Source organism: Bombina bombina, chromosome 2 (genome assembly GCF_027579735.1).
Source record: "Bombina bombina isolate aBomBom1 chromosome 2, aBomBom1.pri, whole genome shotgun sequence".
NCBI lineage: Eukaryota > Metazoa > Chordata > Amphibia > Anura > Bombinatoridae > Bombina > Bombina bombina.
In genome coordinates, this window is record NC_069500.1 from 964158261 (window position 1) to 964176725 (window position 18465).

Genomic DNA, 18465 nt, shown 5'->3' on the forward strand with positions numbered 1-18465 from the left:
TGAGCCAACATCCTACCTTGTTTGTTTGCACCCTCATAATAGATCTTTTTAAGGTACAAAGCTTTATTTTTGGCAGAGTTGGTTTCTTTTATGTGTAATACTATCCGAAAGAGATATATTTGTGGGGTAAGCTTTATGTAGGTCTTGTAGTTTAGCAATGTCTTCTAAAAGGGAATTAAGATAGATATGCTGTTGCCTCCTTTTAGCGGTCTTAAGCGATATGAGCTCCTTTCATTACGCATTTGTGTGCATTCCAAATACTATGAATGTCTACATCAGAGGTGTAATTTCTTTGGAAGTAGTCAGTCATTGTCTTTTGTACCTGTATAAAAGTCGGGGGATCCCTGAGGAGGGATTCGTCAAATCTCCAAGCAGAGGAGGAAGGGCCCACAGGGTGCCATTGGAACTGGCAACTAATTATTGCGTGGTCTGACCACGTTATGGGGTTTATATTAGTGAAAGTGATGGAAGATAAACTAGTTACGTCTGTAAAGATGTAGTCTATTCTTGTGTATAGTTGGTGGGGATTAGAGTGAAACGTGAAGTCTTTGTCGTCTGGGGGCTAAAGGCGCCAGGTGACATAAATTGCTAAGTGCAAAAGAGATTGTTTAATTTGTTTTAGCATTTTGTTGGGTACTGAGGACGTGCCAGTTGAGCAATCTAATGTTGTGTCAAATGCAAGGTTAAAGTCACCCCCTAGGATCAGACCACCTCTAGCGACCTCTAAGATTTTTTTGCTAAGTTGAAGGAAGAAGGGGGCAGGATTTACATTAGGGGCATATATGTTAACTAGTGTTATGGGTTTGTGGTAAAGAAATCCTACCAAAATTATATATCTTCCTTCTTTATCTTTATGGGAAGAGGATATGGTGAAGGGCAGTTTTCTATTCACCAAAATCCCTACTCCGTTATGTTTAGTGGTGTGTGAAGAAAAAAAACTCTCACCGAATTTTTGAAAACTAACTTTGGGTTTGGATCCCCTTTTAAAGTGGGTCTCTTGGATAAAAAGGATATCACCCTTGTGTCTCCTATAATCTCTTAGGGCCATCGCCCCCTTTTGGGGGCTGTTGAGACCTTTGATATTATGGGAAATAACCTTAATATTAGTTAACAAGTTGTTCATTGAGTTGGAAGTAAGAGCAATCAGCTATTACTAGAAATTTTGTACCATTTTTCCTCCATAGTGAGGGTGTTTTTCCCGAGACTGGACGAGGAATCATATTAAAATAAACATCAGAACATAAAAATGCAATAATTGCAAACTTATTTAAACATAGTATTTTAGTAAGCATAACTTTTGTAAGAAGTGTACGTGTCATTCTACAATACACCTTACTTGTGGGAAAGGAGTATCGCCTGTCTAACTCTCAGGTTAAAATATAGTCTAGCTACATCAGGATAGGAATGGTAAATAAATGTTATATTACCTCAGGTAGTAAGTTTGCTAAACATTAAAGATAAGGGGGCTCCTGGCATTAAGGGTAGGGGACCCAAGCTATAGTGCGGCAGTCCAATGGGGAGGAACTCTATTACACTCTGTGACCCTGTGAACTCATGGCATGAGAATAGGATATAACAACAATTTATATTACAATTTATTACACAAGGCGTAGCTTAAACAGTTCAACAACATAATAACTTTTTTGAAAAGCATATCAATGTTCAATACATTACCAGGGCAAGTCCGACCCTCGGTCATCTGTTACTGCTGTGATAGTAGGATCAAGGGTAACATAAAGAGTCATACAATTGTATCCAAATGTCCCACTGAGTGGCATAGGCCTAAGCAAAATCTAATTTAAAGTATAAACAGGGCAAAAAAAAAAAAAAAAGTATGTATGGCTGGAAGGAATTGCCTTATCACGGTGGTGGTGGTGCACCTTCTCTCAATGGCAGGTTGTCTGTCTTCCTCCTCTTTGGTTGGAATCTTTGCCACTGAGGCCTCTGTTCCATTGGGCGAGAGGGCCCCAGTTCTGCTGGTATTGGGGTCGCGGCTATAATAGCTTCAGCTGGTGTGTTGAATGAAATATTAAGAGATCTAGAAAGATGTTCTAGGTCTCTGAAGTCTTTATAGATAATTTGGGATCCATTGTGATTTATTATCAAACTAAAGGGAAATCCCCAGCAGTACTTGATGTGATGTTCTTGTAGTGTGCTTGTGATGAACTTGATCTCTATGTGCCTCTGGATCTTATAAGGGCTTAAGTCCTGATATATTTGAAGTGAGTGACCTTGGTATGATATAGTCTGTCTAGCTCTAGCTGCCTGCCAGATGGTATCTTTTGAGGTGAAGCGTAGGAATCTGATGATGACATCCCGTGGAGGTAGTGGTGGTTTAGGCAGAGGGCGTAAAGCTCTGTGTGCTCTATCCAGATCTTCATTGAGCAGCGGTGGAGAGTTGGGTGATAATTGTTGGTATAGCCCTTTGATATAATTTTTTAGTTGCTCTTGAGGTATATCTTCCGGAATACCACGGATTCTCAAATTGTTTCTGAGGCCACGATTATCCAAGTCCTCTACCTTATCTTGTAGGGACTGCATCATAGAGTCCTGGATAGAAAGCTGCTGTGTATTAGAGCTGAACAAATTATTCAAGGTCTCCTGGCCCTCCTCCAAGTATTCCCTCCGTGCCCCCATCTCATTAAGATCCCTTTTAAAATCTCTCATCTCCTCCTTAATAAAGGACTCAAAATTTGATTTGGAGGGTAATGTTGCCAGTCTCACTTGTATGGCCTGCAATGAGTTCTGATGGTTATTTGTTGACTCTGCTGGGTATAGTGATCCTGATGATTCAGGTGTCCCACCTGTCGCCATTAATGATGTGTCAGTAGCCTGAAAAAAGGAGGAAACTGATGGGGTCTGTGATTGCGTTTTCACAGGCTTATCTGATCTTTGCCCTTTTTGGGGGGTCATCTTGGAATCACTTTTATCATGTAAAAGAGACACTGTGTCTATATTAGACCAGCTGGGTCATAAGCAGATGCCAGCAGCTAAATGCAAAGGGATAAAGCCCTTCGCTTAATAAGTCCGGTCATTTAACCGCTGCAGCTAAGCCACGTGTGTAGTGTGACCTGCTAGCGGTGATAATGGGAGCGGTTAAGTAAGGGCTGCTTACTTAGTCTCCGGTCTCCAAGCCCCAGCCACAGGTCAGTACCTTATTCTCCTCTGTCCTTATGCTTGTCAGTGTTTGGCAGAGGTTGATACGGGATCTGTATTTGCGGTCTTAGAAGAGCCAAGATGGCGCCGCCTATCAAATATCCCTGGTTGCTCCGAAAACTGCAGCTTGCCTCCACGCTTCAGAAAAACAGATGGCTAGGTCACCCGTCTCTGCACTGCTCTCCGGTGTTCCTTTTTACTGTCTGGGGTTAGCTCCTGATCATGTAATTGATGCTGAGAGTGTAGGCTGATACGGAGCCTATCTAATGTGCAGCCATGTTCCTGCATGGCTTGGCTCCGCCCCCCAGAACTTTTACATTTTTATAACCTTTTATAGGTTTGTATTCAGATTCTTTTAGGTGGTTTAAGATTTTAACACATCTCTTTACTGAGTCTGGTCATTTTATTGTTTTTTCACCTGAATACACTGATAAATATAATTTACCCTTTTGTCACTAATACTCATTTATTTTGTATATTCTAGTAGTTTAATCCTAATATTAATGGGACTTTTATAAAAAGACTTTTTGGAACTATAGTTGAAAATGTGAATTCGATGACGCGAGAGCGATCACGTGACTGCATATCGAGGTGTACCTGATTGAGGACTCCACACTGAATACTACTCATCTAAGAACTGAGCGAAACCTAGATACAGATTGGTGAAATTCTGTCACATGGTTATTAACAATACTGGGGGAATATAAACATGTATAATGTTTAACATCAAGGGAATTTTTCTGCTATATGCAATAAATTAGTTATAGTTTTGTTTAGAATGTAAGCCATTTGCTTTGAAATATCAAGCTGAAATATGTTTTAAATTGAAATTCAGATGATAGGGTTAATTTAAAAATTTTAAAATGTCGGAACCCCATGAAAACAAACGGATAGGTTAACCCGATGTAAACTGCATTAAGAATACCTATCAAGAAGGTGTGTCGAGGGGCAGGTAGGCAGTATTTGCACCCTACATATAGAACAATGTTATTTTGCTAGGACATAACAGCTTATTCAGCACGTTTTTATTTGCTCTTGAGAAAGGCATAATTATTGCCGAAACGCATAGACCTTTTTATTCTTGGTTTTAATAAACAGCATTTAAATCAGAAAAATATTTTTATCCATACAGTATTATGCTATGTAGGGATTGTCTCTTATATTTATAGAGCATACATCAGAGTGAAACACACTCCTTTGCAGTTGGTCCTGATATATATACCTGAGGAGAGTTTACCGGAAAACTCAGAAGATCCGGTCTGCCTAGTTTGCACTACATCACAGTGCTTGAATACATGTGAGTGTATTTGATTTAAAATTGTATATCTAACATACATTTGCAGAATCACGCTATGTTGGCGCCTTCTCCCTTTTTTATACATAAACTTACATAACAATAATCGGTAGACAGGTTATTTTCATAGTAGAATAAACCACTAGAAGCTGTTAATTCACATGTTATCTGCATACAGTATATGATTGTTCTGATAACGATAAAGTGCACAATAACAACAACCTTTCACTCAATTGTGGGCGTATGCTAATATGTGAATGAATAACTACATTCAGAATAGATCATTAGGACGATAGTGAGAGCAGTGGATAAAATATTAGTCTACCATAAGATTAAACATATTGTAATAAAAACAAGTGCAATGTCATAACCATGGGGACAATAAAGGTAAGGTAGCCTGTTATTAGAAAACACAAAAGGAGCAAAGACATAATCAACAACTATCATATGTGTCATAAGGTAAGTTGGACATATATCAGTGAAACCTCAATATATTTTATAGTAAATATTCCCTCCATTACTTGGGAGGCCTAGCTAAGCATTTGAAACTATCATTTGCAATGACCACTCTTGGACCATAGCACAAATAAGAAAGGATATCTAGCATCTGACATGGAATGTGACCGGTTTAATATTCTAATGTTTGCTAAAACTGGACAGTGTAGTATTCTGATCTGCAGTTATGTATATCACTAGCATAGTTATATTTATATCTGGAGGAGGATAAAAAGGTATTTTAAAAGCCTACTAGGGGGCATCAAAAAGTGGGGGTGCAATAAAGTCCTCTAACAGGCGTGAAACATTTAGGTGTCAGACACTGTAGTCCTCAGATTTTTTAAACTAGGGCAACTGCCAGGTTGTGGTTTGGTTGGGATCTGTGTAGTGAGAAGTGAAAAGATGTGTTTACCGATAAAAACAAACAAAAACAAAAAAACACAAATCATATATTAGTTAGGGTTAGTGCAAACTCCTCTGCTTAAACACATACGCCTAGATTTAGAGTTTGGCATCAGCCGTCAAAAGCAGCGTTAAGGGGTCCTAACGCTGCTTTTTAACGCCTGCTGGTATTTAGAGTCAGGCAGGAAAGGGTCTACCGCTCACTTTCTTTCCGCGGCTCCAGGCTACCGCAGATCCCCTTACGTCAATTGAGTATCCTATCTTTTCAGTGGGATTTGCCTAACGCTGGTATTTGGAGTCTTGGAAGAAGTGAGCGGTAGAGCCTCTACCGACAAGACTCCTACCGCCAAAAAAAGTCAGTAGTTAAGAGTTTTATGGGCTAACGCGGGAACATAAAGCTCTTAACTACTGTGCTATAAAGTACACTAACATCCATAAACTACATATGAACCCCTAAACCGAGGCCCCCCCACATCGCAAACCCTCTAATAAAATTTTTTAACCCCTAATCTGCCGACCGGACACCGCCGCCACCTACATTATAGCTATGAACCCCTAATCTGCTGCCCCTAACATCGCCGACACCTACTTTATATTTATTACCCCCTAATCTGCCCCCCCCCAAAGTCACCGCCACCTAACTACCTCGCTGCCACTATAATAAATGTATTAACCCCTAAACTGCCGCACTCCCGCCTCGCAAACACTATAATAAATTGTATTAACCCCTAATCTGCCCTCCCTAACATCGCCGCCACCTACCTACAATTATTAACCCCTAATCTCCCGCCCGCAACGTCGCCGCTACTATAATAAAGTTATTAACCCCTAAACCTAAGTCTAACCCTAACCCTAACACCCCCCTAACATAAATATAATTTAAATAAAACTAAATAATATTCCTACAGTATAATTAAATAAATTAATCCTATTTAAAACTAAATACTTACCTAAATAAATATTGTATTGAGCTTGCATTCTATTGGCTGATTGGAACAGCCAATAGAATGCAAGCTCAATACGATTGGCTGATTGGATCAGCCAATCGGATTGAACTTCAATCTGATTGGCTGATTGAATCAGCCAATCAGATTTTTCCTACCTTAATTCCGATTGGCTGATAGAATCCTATCAGCCAATCGGAATTGAAGGGATGCCATCTTTGATGACGCGACTTAAAGGTACCGTCATTGTGTTAGAAGACTCCAGATGAAGAGGATGGCTCTGCGTCGGCTCCTTGGAAGATGGCTCCGTTCCGCTCCGGATGGATGAAGATTGAAGACGCCGCATGGATGAAGACTTCTACCGGATGAAGGACCTCCTCTGTGCACCTTGGATGAAGATTTCGGCCCGGTTGGGTGAAGACGACTCAAGGTAGGGAGATCTTCAGGGGGTTAGTGTTAGGTTTTTTTAAGGGGGGTTTGGGCGGGTTAGAGTAGGGGTATGTGGGGGGTGGGTTTTAATGTTGGGGGGGTTGTATTTTTTTTACAGGTAAAAGAGCTGATTACTTTGGGGCAATGCCCCGCAAAAAGCCCTTGGGCTGGTAAAAGAGCTGATTACTTTAGTAATTTAGAATAGGGTAGGGCATTTTATTATTTTGGGGGGCTTTTTTATTTTATTAGGGGGCTAAGATTAGGTGTAATTAGTTTAAACTTCTTGTAATATTTTTTATTTTCTGTAATTTAGTGTTTGGTTTTTTTGTATTATAGATTAGTTTATTTAATTGTATTTTAGTTTAGCTAATTGTAGGTAATTTATTTAATTAATTTAATGATAGTGTAGTGTTAGGTGTATTTGTAACTTAGGTTAGGATTTATTTTACAGGTTATTTTGTTCTTAATTTAACTAAGTAGCTATTAAATAGTTATTAACTATTTAATAGCTATTGTACCTAGTTAAAATAAATACAAAGTTGCCTGTAAAATAAATATAAATTCTAAAATAGCTACAATGTAATTATTAGTTATATTGTAGCTATATTAGGGTTTATTTTCTAGGTAAGTATTTAGTTTTAAATAGGATTAATTTATTTAATTATAGGAATATTATTTCGTTTTATTTAAATTATATTTATGTTAGGGGGTGTTAAGGTTAGGGTTAGACTTAGGTTTAGGGGTTATTAACTTTATTATAGTAGCGGCGACGTTGCGGGCGGGAGATTAGGGGTTAGTAATTGTAGGTAGGTGGCGGCGATGTTAGGGAGGGCAGATTAGGGGTTAATACAATTTATTATAATGTTTGCGAGGCGGGAGTGCAGCGATTTAGGGGTTAATACATTTCTTATAGTGGCGGCGAGGTCCGGTCGGCAGATTAGGGGTTAATTGGTGTAGGTAGGTGGCGGCGACGTTGGGGGGGACAGATTAGGGGGTAATAAATATAATATAGGTGTCGGCGATGTTAGTGGCAGTAGATTAGGGGTTCATAGATATAATGTAGGTGGCAGCGGTGTCCGGAGCAGCAGATTAGGGGTTAATAGAATAATGCAGGTGTCAGTGATAGCGGGGGCGGCAGATTAGGGGTTAATAAGTGTAAGGTTAGGGGTGTTTAGACTCGGGGTTCATGTTAGGGTGTTAGGTGTAGACTTAGAGAGTGTTTTTGCCCATAGGAAACAATGGTGCTGCGCTAGGAGCTGAACGCTGCTTTTTTGCAGGTGTTAGGTTTTTTTTCAGCCAGCTCAGCCCCATTGTATCCTATGGGGATATCGTGCACGAGCACGTTTTTCCAGCTTACCTCTACCGTAGGCAATGCTGGTATTGAGGGTTGAAGTGGAGCTAAATTATGCTCTACGCTCCCTTTTCTGAGCCTAACACAGCCATTCAGACAACTCTAAATACCAGCATTGTCTTAAGAGTGCGCTGGAAAAAAAAGCAGCGTTAGCACCGCGGGTCTTTAACGACAAAACTCTAAATCTAGGCGATAAGTACTACATGTGTCAATCTGGAACTGATAGTGCAGATAATTATATAAACTAGAAAGCCTGCTAACTAATGGCATAATAAAATAGACCTTTGCAGAACCATAGAACTGCTGGAAAAAAAGAGAAAGTAAACCTTGCTCAGGAGAGTGCAATACAGCATGAATTAGGGAGCTTGGTTAAAATACAATGAAGACTGTAACACTATGTCTCATATAGAGACTCAGCATACATGGACATATAACAGTGGCAGTTCCTGGCAAAGGGAATCCTTAGTCAGAGTACAGGGAATGTTTAGGGATCATGGACCAGAGTCTGCGCTTCATCTCCTTGGCTAACAGAGTCAAGCCAGGGCACTTTAAAGATGCAGAGTTGTGGGAGTAGAGGCCGCAGTGGCGTCAACATGATATATCCTTTGGTTGAGGTAGAAGAAAGCAGGTTCTTTAAGTCTCTACCTGGAAAGCCGGCTGCTCTTCCCCGGCGAGGCACTGGAGTACCTTCCCCATTAGCAGTTGCTGCTAATGGGTGGTGGATAAGGCCACGAGGTTGCTGAGATTCTGGGCTCTTATATGTAATGGACTCCCCAAGCTCCGGTGGGCTACTGTCTCTAAGATGCGATATATCGGCTGCAGGGTCACATGGAACTCCTCCATTGATGTAGCAGGAGAAAATAAGCTTTACAGTATCAAGGCTGACTACAGAGTAATATATTTGTTGTATAGCAATAATGGTACACAGTGTAGAAAGCTGTTTCATAACCTGGTTTCTCGGGGGGGGGGCGGGGAATCTTGTAGTAAGTATAGCTCATGGGTTGCATGTCTAGTAGATGGAAACGGGTGCCTGATACTGGAAATAGCAATGCTTACCGCTTGGCTTTACTGAAGGGGATATGCTGTTACCGGACAATCTTTTCATCTTCCTCAATGTTCCAAGGGGTGATTTGGGTAGTTATTCAAAAATATTACATATATATGTTATGGGTGACCCCTGATATTGGTTCTTAGAATGAGGAGCTCCCTCGGAACACGTCTGGTCTCTTCAGAAGTTGGCTTCTCGCCAACAGAGCTGTATTTTCATTGAAGGCTTGTTGGTGATTTCGACAATAAAAGCAGTTTACCGATAATATCTTGGGAGTATCTTCCATTGACGTGTTCCAGTGTATGACGTTACTGCACTATTCTGGTTTATTGTCTCTTGCAGGTCAAGACAGTCAGATGTGACTAGAGGAGCAAAATGCAGCTACATCCCTAAGAGACAAAGCGCCGCCATTCTCGCGTCTATTCTTGCAGCAGATGAGGAGCAACTTGCAAGGAAGATCAACCTGGCATATAATATGGATTGTAATGGAGAGCAGCTAGGGAGACCAGAGGATAGTGTTGCAATAGTCAAGGCAGTGAATGATTAGAGTGGATTAAAAGCTTAGTTGTGTCTTGTGTGAGGAAGTGGCACATTTCAGAGATGTTTTTAAGGTGGAAAAAACAGGAATTGACCAAAGAGCGGATGTAAGAAGTGAAAGAAAGATCTGAATCAAGTGGGACCCAAAGACAGTTTTAGAAGCTCAGTTTTAGAGAGACTTAACTTAACGTAGTAAGGGAACATCCAGGACGAAATATTAAAAAAACAGTTAGTGATACAAGTTAGTAAGGAAGGGGATAGGTCTGGTGCAGAGAGGTAATGCCAAAGGATCTAGACAGAGAGTGATCAACAGGATCAAAGGCTGCAAACAGATCCAGAAGGTTTAATAAAGATAAATGGACTTTAGAATGTGCTGTAAGTAGGTAATTAGTAGCCTTAAAGGGACATGAAACCCAAAAATGTTCTCACGATTCATATAGATTATAGATTTTTAAACAACTTTCCAGTTTACTTCTGTTATCAACTTTGCCTCATTTGCTTGGTATCTTTTATTGAAGATACAGCAATGCACTCCATGGAGCTAGCTGAACACATATGTAAGCCAATGAAAATTGGCATACGAGTTCAGCCACCAATCAGTAACTAGATCCATGCTCATGAGCCTATCTAGATGTTTTTCAACAAAGGATACCAAAAGAATCATGCAAATTAGATAATATTAGTACATTTGAAAGTTGCTTAAAATTGTATGCTCTTTCTGAACCATGAAAGAAAAAATGTGGGTTTCATGTCCCTTTAAAGGGATATGAAACCCAAAAATTATCTTTCATGATTCAGATAGAGCATTGAATTTTAAGCAATTTTCTAATTTACGCCTATTATCATTTTTTCTTCATTCTCTTGGTATGCTTTGTTGAATGAGCAGCAATGTCCTACTGGTTGCTGACTGAACACATGGGTGAGCCAATGACAATCAGTGTCATCACTTATTATTTAAAGGGCCTCTGTTCAATATGCTTTGCCTTTGCGTTGTCTCAGACCTGTTTGTGAGAGTTCCTGTGTATTACCTGGCTGTCTGACGTCCTTCCTGGTTCCTGATCCCTGGCTTGTTCCTGACTCTGCTGTTTTCCTTGTTCCTGATTCCAGCTCGTCTGACTATTCTCTTTGGCTCCTGACTCGGCTCATCTGACTACCAGCTCTGGTTTTGACTCCTGGCTTGTTATTTGACTTGTGGACTTTTTATTATTTTTTTGTTATTAATAAAGGTGTGATTATTTTTGCACTTCTCATCTCAGTCTGATTCCTGGCACCCTGACAACTAAATACCATTACCTTTATCCAAGCTCTAAATGTGGGCAAGCCTAGTCACTTCCCCTTATAACTATAGTTCAGAAATAAGGTTTGCTTTAAAGGGACAGTCAACTCAAAAATTGCTATTGTTTAGAAAGATAGATAATGCCTTTATTACCCATTCCCCAGTTTTGCACAGCCATCATGGTTAAATTAATATACTTTTAACCTCTGTGATTACCTTGTATCTAAGCCTCTTTTGACAGCCCCCAGATCACATGACTTTGTATTTGTTATCTATTGACTTGCATTTTAGCTGTGTTGTGCAGAACCCACGGGCATGAGCATAATGTTATCTATATGGCCCACATGAACTAGCAGTCTCCTGTTGTGAAAATGAAATGCAAAAAAACATTTGATTAAGAGGCTGTCTATAGTGGCTTAGAAACAGGCAGGAATTTAGAGGTTTAAATGTTATAAAGTATAATATTATAACAATGTTATTTGTGCAAAGCTGGGAAATGGGTAGTAAAGGCATTATCTAACTTTTTAACCCCTTAACGACTGAGGACGTGCAGGGTACGTCCTCAGAAAAAAGGCAGTTAATGCCTGAGAACGTACCCTGCACGTCCTCAGTGTGGAAAGCAGCTGGAAGCGATCCTGCTCGCTTCCAGCTGCTTTCCGGTTATTGCAGTGATGCCTCGATATGGAGGCATCCTGCAATAACGTTTGTAAGCCATCCGGTGCAGAGAGAGCCACTCTGTGGCCCTCTCTGCACCGGAGATCGGTGGCTACCGGCGTTGGTGGGTGGGAGCCGGACCGGGAGGCGGGTGGCGGCCATCGATGGCCATGTGGATCTGAAGGGGGGCGGGATCGTGGGCGGGGGTGGCTGGGGGCGCGCACGGGCGCGCGCGCGCGTGCACGGGAGGGTGGGGGCGGGCGCGTGCACGGGGAGGGAGCGGGTGGGAACCGCTACACTGCAGAAAATGGGGAAATAAAAAATATAATCAAAATAAAATATATACAATGAGCAAGGTGGTGGGGGTTTGTTTGTGGGGGGTGGGGGGTTGGGGGAAGCTACACTACAGAAAAAACCAAAAAAAACCAAAAAAAAGCACTTTTTATTGTAAACTGGGTACTGGCAGACAGCTGCCAGTACCCAAGATGGCCCCCAATAAGGCAGAGGGGAGGGTTAGAGAGCGGTTTTGGGGGGGATCAGGGAGGTTGGGGGCTAAGGGGGGGATCCTACACAGTAGCATATGTAAATATGCTAAAAAAAAAATTCATTTTTTTTTAAAAACTCTTTTATTTTAGTACTGGCAGACTTTCTGCCAGTACTTAAGATGGCGGGGACAATTGTGGGGTGGGGGAGGGAAGGGAGCTGTTTGGGCGGGATCAGGGGGTGGGATGTGTCAGATGGGAGGCTGATCTCTACACTAAAGCTAAAATTAACCCTGCAAGCTCACTACAAACTCCCTAATTAACCCTTTCACTGCTAGCCATAATACACGTGTGAGGCGCAACAGGATTTAGTGGCCTTCTAATTACCAGAAAGCAACGCCAAAGTCATATATGTCTGCTATTTCTGAACAAAGGGGATCCCAGACAAGCATTTACAACCATTTGTGCCATAATTGCACAAGCTGTTTGTAAATGATTTCAGTGAGAAACCTAAAATTGTGAAAAATTTTACGTTTTTTTTTAATTTGATCGCATTTGGCGGTGAAATGGTGGCATGAAATATACCAAAATGTGCCTAGATCAATACTTGGGGTTGTCTACTACACTACACTAAAGCTAAAATTAACCCTACAAGCTCCCTAAAAGCTCCCTAATTAACCCCTTAACTGCTGGGCATGATACACTTGTGGTGCGCAGTGGCATTTAGCGGCCTTCTAATTACCAAAAAGCAACGCCAAAGCCATATATGTGTGCTATTTCTGAACAAAGGGGATCCCAGAGAAGAATTTACAACCATTTATGCCATAATTGCACAAGCTGTTTGTAAATGATTTCAGTGAGAAACCTAAAGTTTGTGAAAAAATTCGTGAAAAAGTGAACAATTTTTTGTATTTGATCGCATTTGGCGGTGAAATGGTGGTATGAAATATACCAAAATTGGCCTAGATCAATACTTTGGGATGTCTACTAAAAAAAAATATATACATGTCAAGGGATATTCAGGGATTCCTGAAAGATATCAGTGTTCTAATGTAACTAGCGCTAATTTTGGAAAAAAATGGTTTGGAAATAGCAAAGTGCTACTTGTATTTATGGCCCTATAACTTGCAAAAAAAGCAAAGAACATGTAAACATTGGGTATTTCTAAACTCAGGACAAAATTTAGAAACTATTTAGCATGGGTGTTTTTTGGTGGTTTTAGATATGTAACAGATTTTGGGGGTCAAAGTTAGAAAAAGTGTGTTTTTTTCCATTTTTTCCTCATATTTTATAATTTTTTTTATAGTAAATTATAAGATATGATGAAAATAATGGTATCTTTAGAAAGTCCATTTAATGGCGAGAAAAACGGTATATAATATGTGTGGGTACAGTAAATGAGTAAGAAGAAAATTACAGCTAAACACAAACACTGCAAAAATGTAAAAATAGCCTTGGTCCCAAACGGACAGAAAATGGAAAAGTGCTCTGGTCACTAAGGGGTTAAACAATAACAATTATAGTGTTGACTGTCCCTTTAAGTACACACGGATGAAGAAGCAGGACATTTTTACTTTAAACGTATAAAGATCTCTTCACATATTACTTTTGTGTAAAGAAATTGACAAATTATATATTTTTTTATTATATTTAACAAGTGTGCTATCATTAATTGTATGTACATTTCTAAAAACTTAGGTAAAAAATTTTTTTCTGTGAACTATCGTAGACTTGAAAGCTTGTGGGTTGTCCTTCTGTGACCCAGTATGGATTAATGCATAGAGGGTAGGACTAACAGAGGGAAGGCATTTTACTATGACAAGATGGAGGAGTGTCTTTGCTGTAAGTTGGAGGGTGCCCTCCTGTCTGGTGTCAGCAGTAGGCTATGGCTTATCCAACCAACTATAGAACTAATTTGACAATGAAACGGCAATTGGATATTACATACACAAACCAGAACATGTGAGATAAACAAATTCACATTTGAAATGTATTCATTTGAATTGTTGCTATACTGAATTTAGTATCCTAGAGAATTCTTTATCCGTTTCTCTCGTGTACCAGTGTTCAGCTGTAAAACCTGCCTCTGTCATAGCCTCCCTCCCCCTTAGTTCACATAAGGTGGAATGGCAGAGTTGTTGCCAAGTGCCTGATGAATAAATTGAAGTATGTAACTGAATAAGTAGGGTTAAAATAGTTATATTTGGAGCATTCAATGGAAATAAAAGTCAAAAAATAAAATACTTTTGAGACAATTTATATTGATTACCGCAATGATTACCTTGGACTGCAAAACAATGCAAATGTGTCCAATAAGATGACATTATTTAAATATGTTTTTAAAACATTTATTCTATATGCAAATATTTTGCAATGCAGTGATTCTCGCGCATACATAAAAAAATGTTTAATGGTCCTTTCATATCTAGTATAAATACCTACACACAAAAGAACCCTCAGAAAGACCTAAAATTGTCCCTCCAACTCATAACATACAGGTACGTCATGAATTCATAGAAATGTGTTTTCAGATTTGACCACCATTTAAAACAATTTCCTAAGTTCTGACTGAATGCTAAAATGTTGTATACTATCAACTCAAAGATGAACACAAAGTAATGCAGTATTTGTCCCCATTCCAATTGGTTAACAGACAGTATATTTTATGTTACATTTAGACATGTGCGATTCAGTTCGATTCGGAAATTCAGAAAATTCGGCGATTCGGATCGAACTGAATTTCCGAATTAAAATGTTGCTGAATTTTCCGAATCGAAGCGAATCGATTCGTAAATTCGGATGGCCATTGGGATTACACTAGTATTATACAGTATGTTAGGTTAACACCTAATATACAGTATAATACTAGTCTAATCCCACCTAACACTTACCGAATTGCCGAATTTCTGAACCGAATCGAACCGAATCGAACCGAATCCGAAACAAATCCGAAACAAATCGATTCGAAATTTTCCTAATTCGAATCGATCCGAACCTAACTTCGAAAAATTCCGAATCGATCCAAACCGAATTTTTTCGCCATGCACATGTCTAGTTACATTGTCTTGCTGATCAGTCAGGGACCATTTTGTAGCCATAAAAATAATTAATGCTTTATTAACCCAGTTTGTTAGGGCATCAAAGTTGAAGCATTTAGGCACTTTATTTTTAATTAGTATGAATATGACCATTTTAAAGGGACAGTAATGTCAAAATGAATCTTGCATGATTCAGAGAAAATTGCTTTCCAATTTACGTCTATTAACAAATTTCCTTTATTCTCTTGGTATCCTTTGTTGAAAAGTAGGCCCAGGAGCAGCAATGCACTACTGAGAGCTAACTGAACAGAGAACACATTGGGTGAGCCAATGACAAGAGGCATATATGTGCAACCACAAATCACCTGCTAGCTCCCAGTAGTCCATTGCTGCTCCTGAGCCTACCTATAAATACTAATCAACAGAGGATACTAAGATAACAAAGCACATTTCATAAAAGTAAATAAGCAAATTGAAACGTTGTTCAAAATCTCATAAGTCAAAATTAAAATTAAATTGATTGGATAGCGTATGAATGTTAAATAATGTTCCAATTTGCTGTTATTATCAATTTTGATTAGTTCTCTTGGTATCCTTTATAAAAGAGAAATCCTAGTTGAGCTCAGGAGTGTGCACGTCTCTCTAGCCATCTGGCATCAGTGTTTGCAACATTATCAGCCTACCATAAAGGAATAGGAAAGTAAAAAATAAACTTGCATGATTCAGAAAGAGAATGTAGTTTTAACTTCTATTTTCAAATGTGCTTTGTTGTCTTTGCATCCCTTGTTGAAAAATAATGAGCACATATCCTACACTAGTGGGAGCTAGCTTCTCATTGGTGCCTGCGGGCATTTGTCTCTTGTGATTGGCTAACTAGATGTGTTCAGCTAGCTGCTAGTAGTACAATGCTGATCCTTCAGCAAAGGATAACAAGATAATGAAGCAAATTTGATAATAGAAGTAAATTGAAAAGTTGTTTAAAATTGTATGTTCTATCCCAATCATGAGAGAAAATGTTGGGTTTTCTGTCCCTTTAACAAAGAATACCAAGTGACAAAGTAAAGTTGAACCTAGAAGTAAATTGGAAAGTTATTTTAAATTGCATCCTCTATCTAAATCATGAAAGTTTAATTGTGACTTTACTGTCCCTTTAATTTTGACTTCACTGTGCCTTTAAGAACTGGACAATAACTATTTTAGTCCTCCTTAGCTGCACAAAAATAAAGCAACAGACAGGGGCTGGATTTAGAGCTGAATGCTAGAGAGAGGGATATAGCATCTGCAGGGAATAAGGAATGTGATACAAAAACCTGGCGATTATTAAGGAATACAGTGTAATTATATCGCTATAAACCATGCACAAGAATGAATGAAGAGTCATTTATATGTAGATATATGCATATTTTTCTTACAAAGACATTCTTTATACACACTATTTTGTGACATTGGTTTCTTAGCCTTTGATATGAAGAGGGATTTATTTAGTGAAACACACTCAGCACTGTAGGCTGTGTGCTGATATGCACACACACAGATACATGCATTATAGCATTGAGAGCATATAGTACATAGTACTGGAGGTGTTCAGTAAAGGCTGCTGACTGCCTACAGGAGGGGCTGCAGCTGCACACACACTGGCTGTGTAAAGGAAAATACATCCAGTGTGCAAGAAGCACAGATCTCACTCTGCAGGATTGCCATACAACATAAACATTGTTTTCCCTGCCTGTTTCTCTGGCCTAGTTTGCACTGCTGCCTGCACCTGGCTCCTTCACGGGTTGTGTGTGCTGATCCCAGCACTGATCTTGGCCCCTTCCACCCTCACACATTGCCTGGGGACCTGCATTCATGCAGCCAAACCATGTCCGGCAAGCATTATAAGGGCCCTGAAGTCAGCTGCTGCATCAAGTATTTCATCTTTGGCTTCAATGTCATCTTTTGGGTAAGTGTTTAGAGAATTGGATGGATTTATATTCCGGCTTGTTGTCACCAGAGGAGCATCAGATGTCATGAGACGAGATCTAATGGGATTGCTTTGTGGCGAGGTCCTTAATGCAGAGCACTTGAATGTATAACCGCTCATTCTGTTTTGTTTGTTGGTATAGGTCCCAATATATATATATATACTGTATATACAATTTTATTTGCTTCAATTATGTTCTGGAATTAAACCAATAGAAAAGGAAAGTGGCATAATGGATTACACTTAACTATGACATTCCAATCTCTATATATCTTCTTCTTACACATATGTTCTGAGTTATATGCAGACTAATAACTATAGTGCTAGAAAGCTGCTTCAGTTATGTTTATTTATTTTAATACTTAATGACATCACCAGGCAATATGTGCTGCAATGTAAGCCCCACTTATTTTACAAATCAACACTATAAAAATATACTTAATATATGTTTCCAATACATTTTAGTACAATTATTGGAATAACTATGTCCTAGAATATAATGTAGACATGCATTTGTATTACTAGTTCACTTTTTGATAATAATTTGTTTCACTGGTTAAGAACAGACTAAACAGGATTCTTAACTATTAATCTCTCTTGCTCTTGTGTTGATAATGTCCTAGTGAAACAATATAATGAATGGAATGATAGAATGTATATTTGCTGTGGCTTCTAATTTTACACATTTGTTTTAAATACAACTTACTAATTTAAAGGACCATTATAGTGATAAAATGAAATGCTCTGATCCCTTAAAATATGTCATTTTCTACAGGGACACTTAAGTCAAAATTAAACTTTAATGATTCAGATAAAGTATGCAATTTTAAACAACTTTCCAATTTACTTCTATTAACAATATGTTCCTAGACATTTTATATTAACACTTTGAGTCACCAGTTCCTACTGAGCATGTGCACTAATTCATAGAATATAGGTATATGCATTTGTGATTGGCTGATGGATGTCACATGATATAGGGGGAGTGGAAATAGACATAACTGAAACTTGTCAGAAAAAATCTACTACTCATTTAAAGTTCAGACTATGTACTATTGCATTGTTTTTTTTTATTGTGCATTTGTTAATTATGCAAATTTACTGTATTTACTGGTCTTTTAAATGCGGTAAAGGAGACCTGGGTCATGTGACTAGTGGTGCTTATTGGATTCACTCTGCAGGTCACCAGTGGTACTTTAATTATTTGTTTAACACCAATGCATGGGTAAAACATATCAAATTGCAGCATGTATAATGATAAAATTACATGCTCTAACACATTAAACCTATTGCTACCAAAATAAAATTGTTATGTTTATTTTGCATGGATGTTTTGCAATGCATTGCTTGCTTTCTCATTATTGCCCTTTAATAATGTTGTTACAGCAGCTATATA

The 18465-nt window shown here is 39.0% G+C and overlaps 1 protein-coding gene across 1 annotated transcript in view; it reads left to right on the plus strand.

The window, feature by feature from the left end:
- The first annotated feature begins 16380 nt into the window (after nt 1-16380).
- The window catches only part of TSPAN5 (tetraspanin 5), a 344242-nt gene continuing 342157 nt past the window's right edge, over nt 16381-18465 (plus strand). The window contains exon 1 of the mRNA XM_053703453.1: nt 16381-17048. Within this exon, the coding sequence (XP_053559428.1) occupies nt 16968-17048 (81 nt within the window). The 5' untranslated portion in view covers nt 16381-16967. The remainder of the gene's footprint in view (nt 17049-18465) is intronic.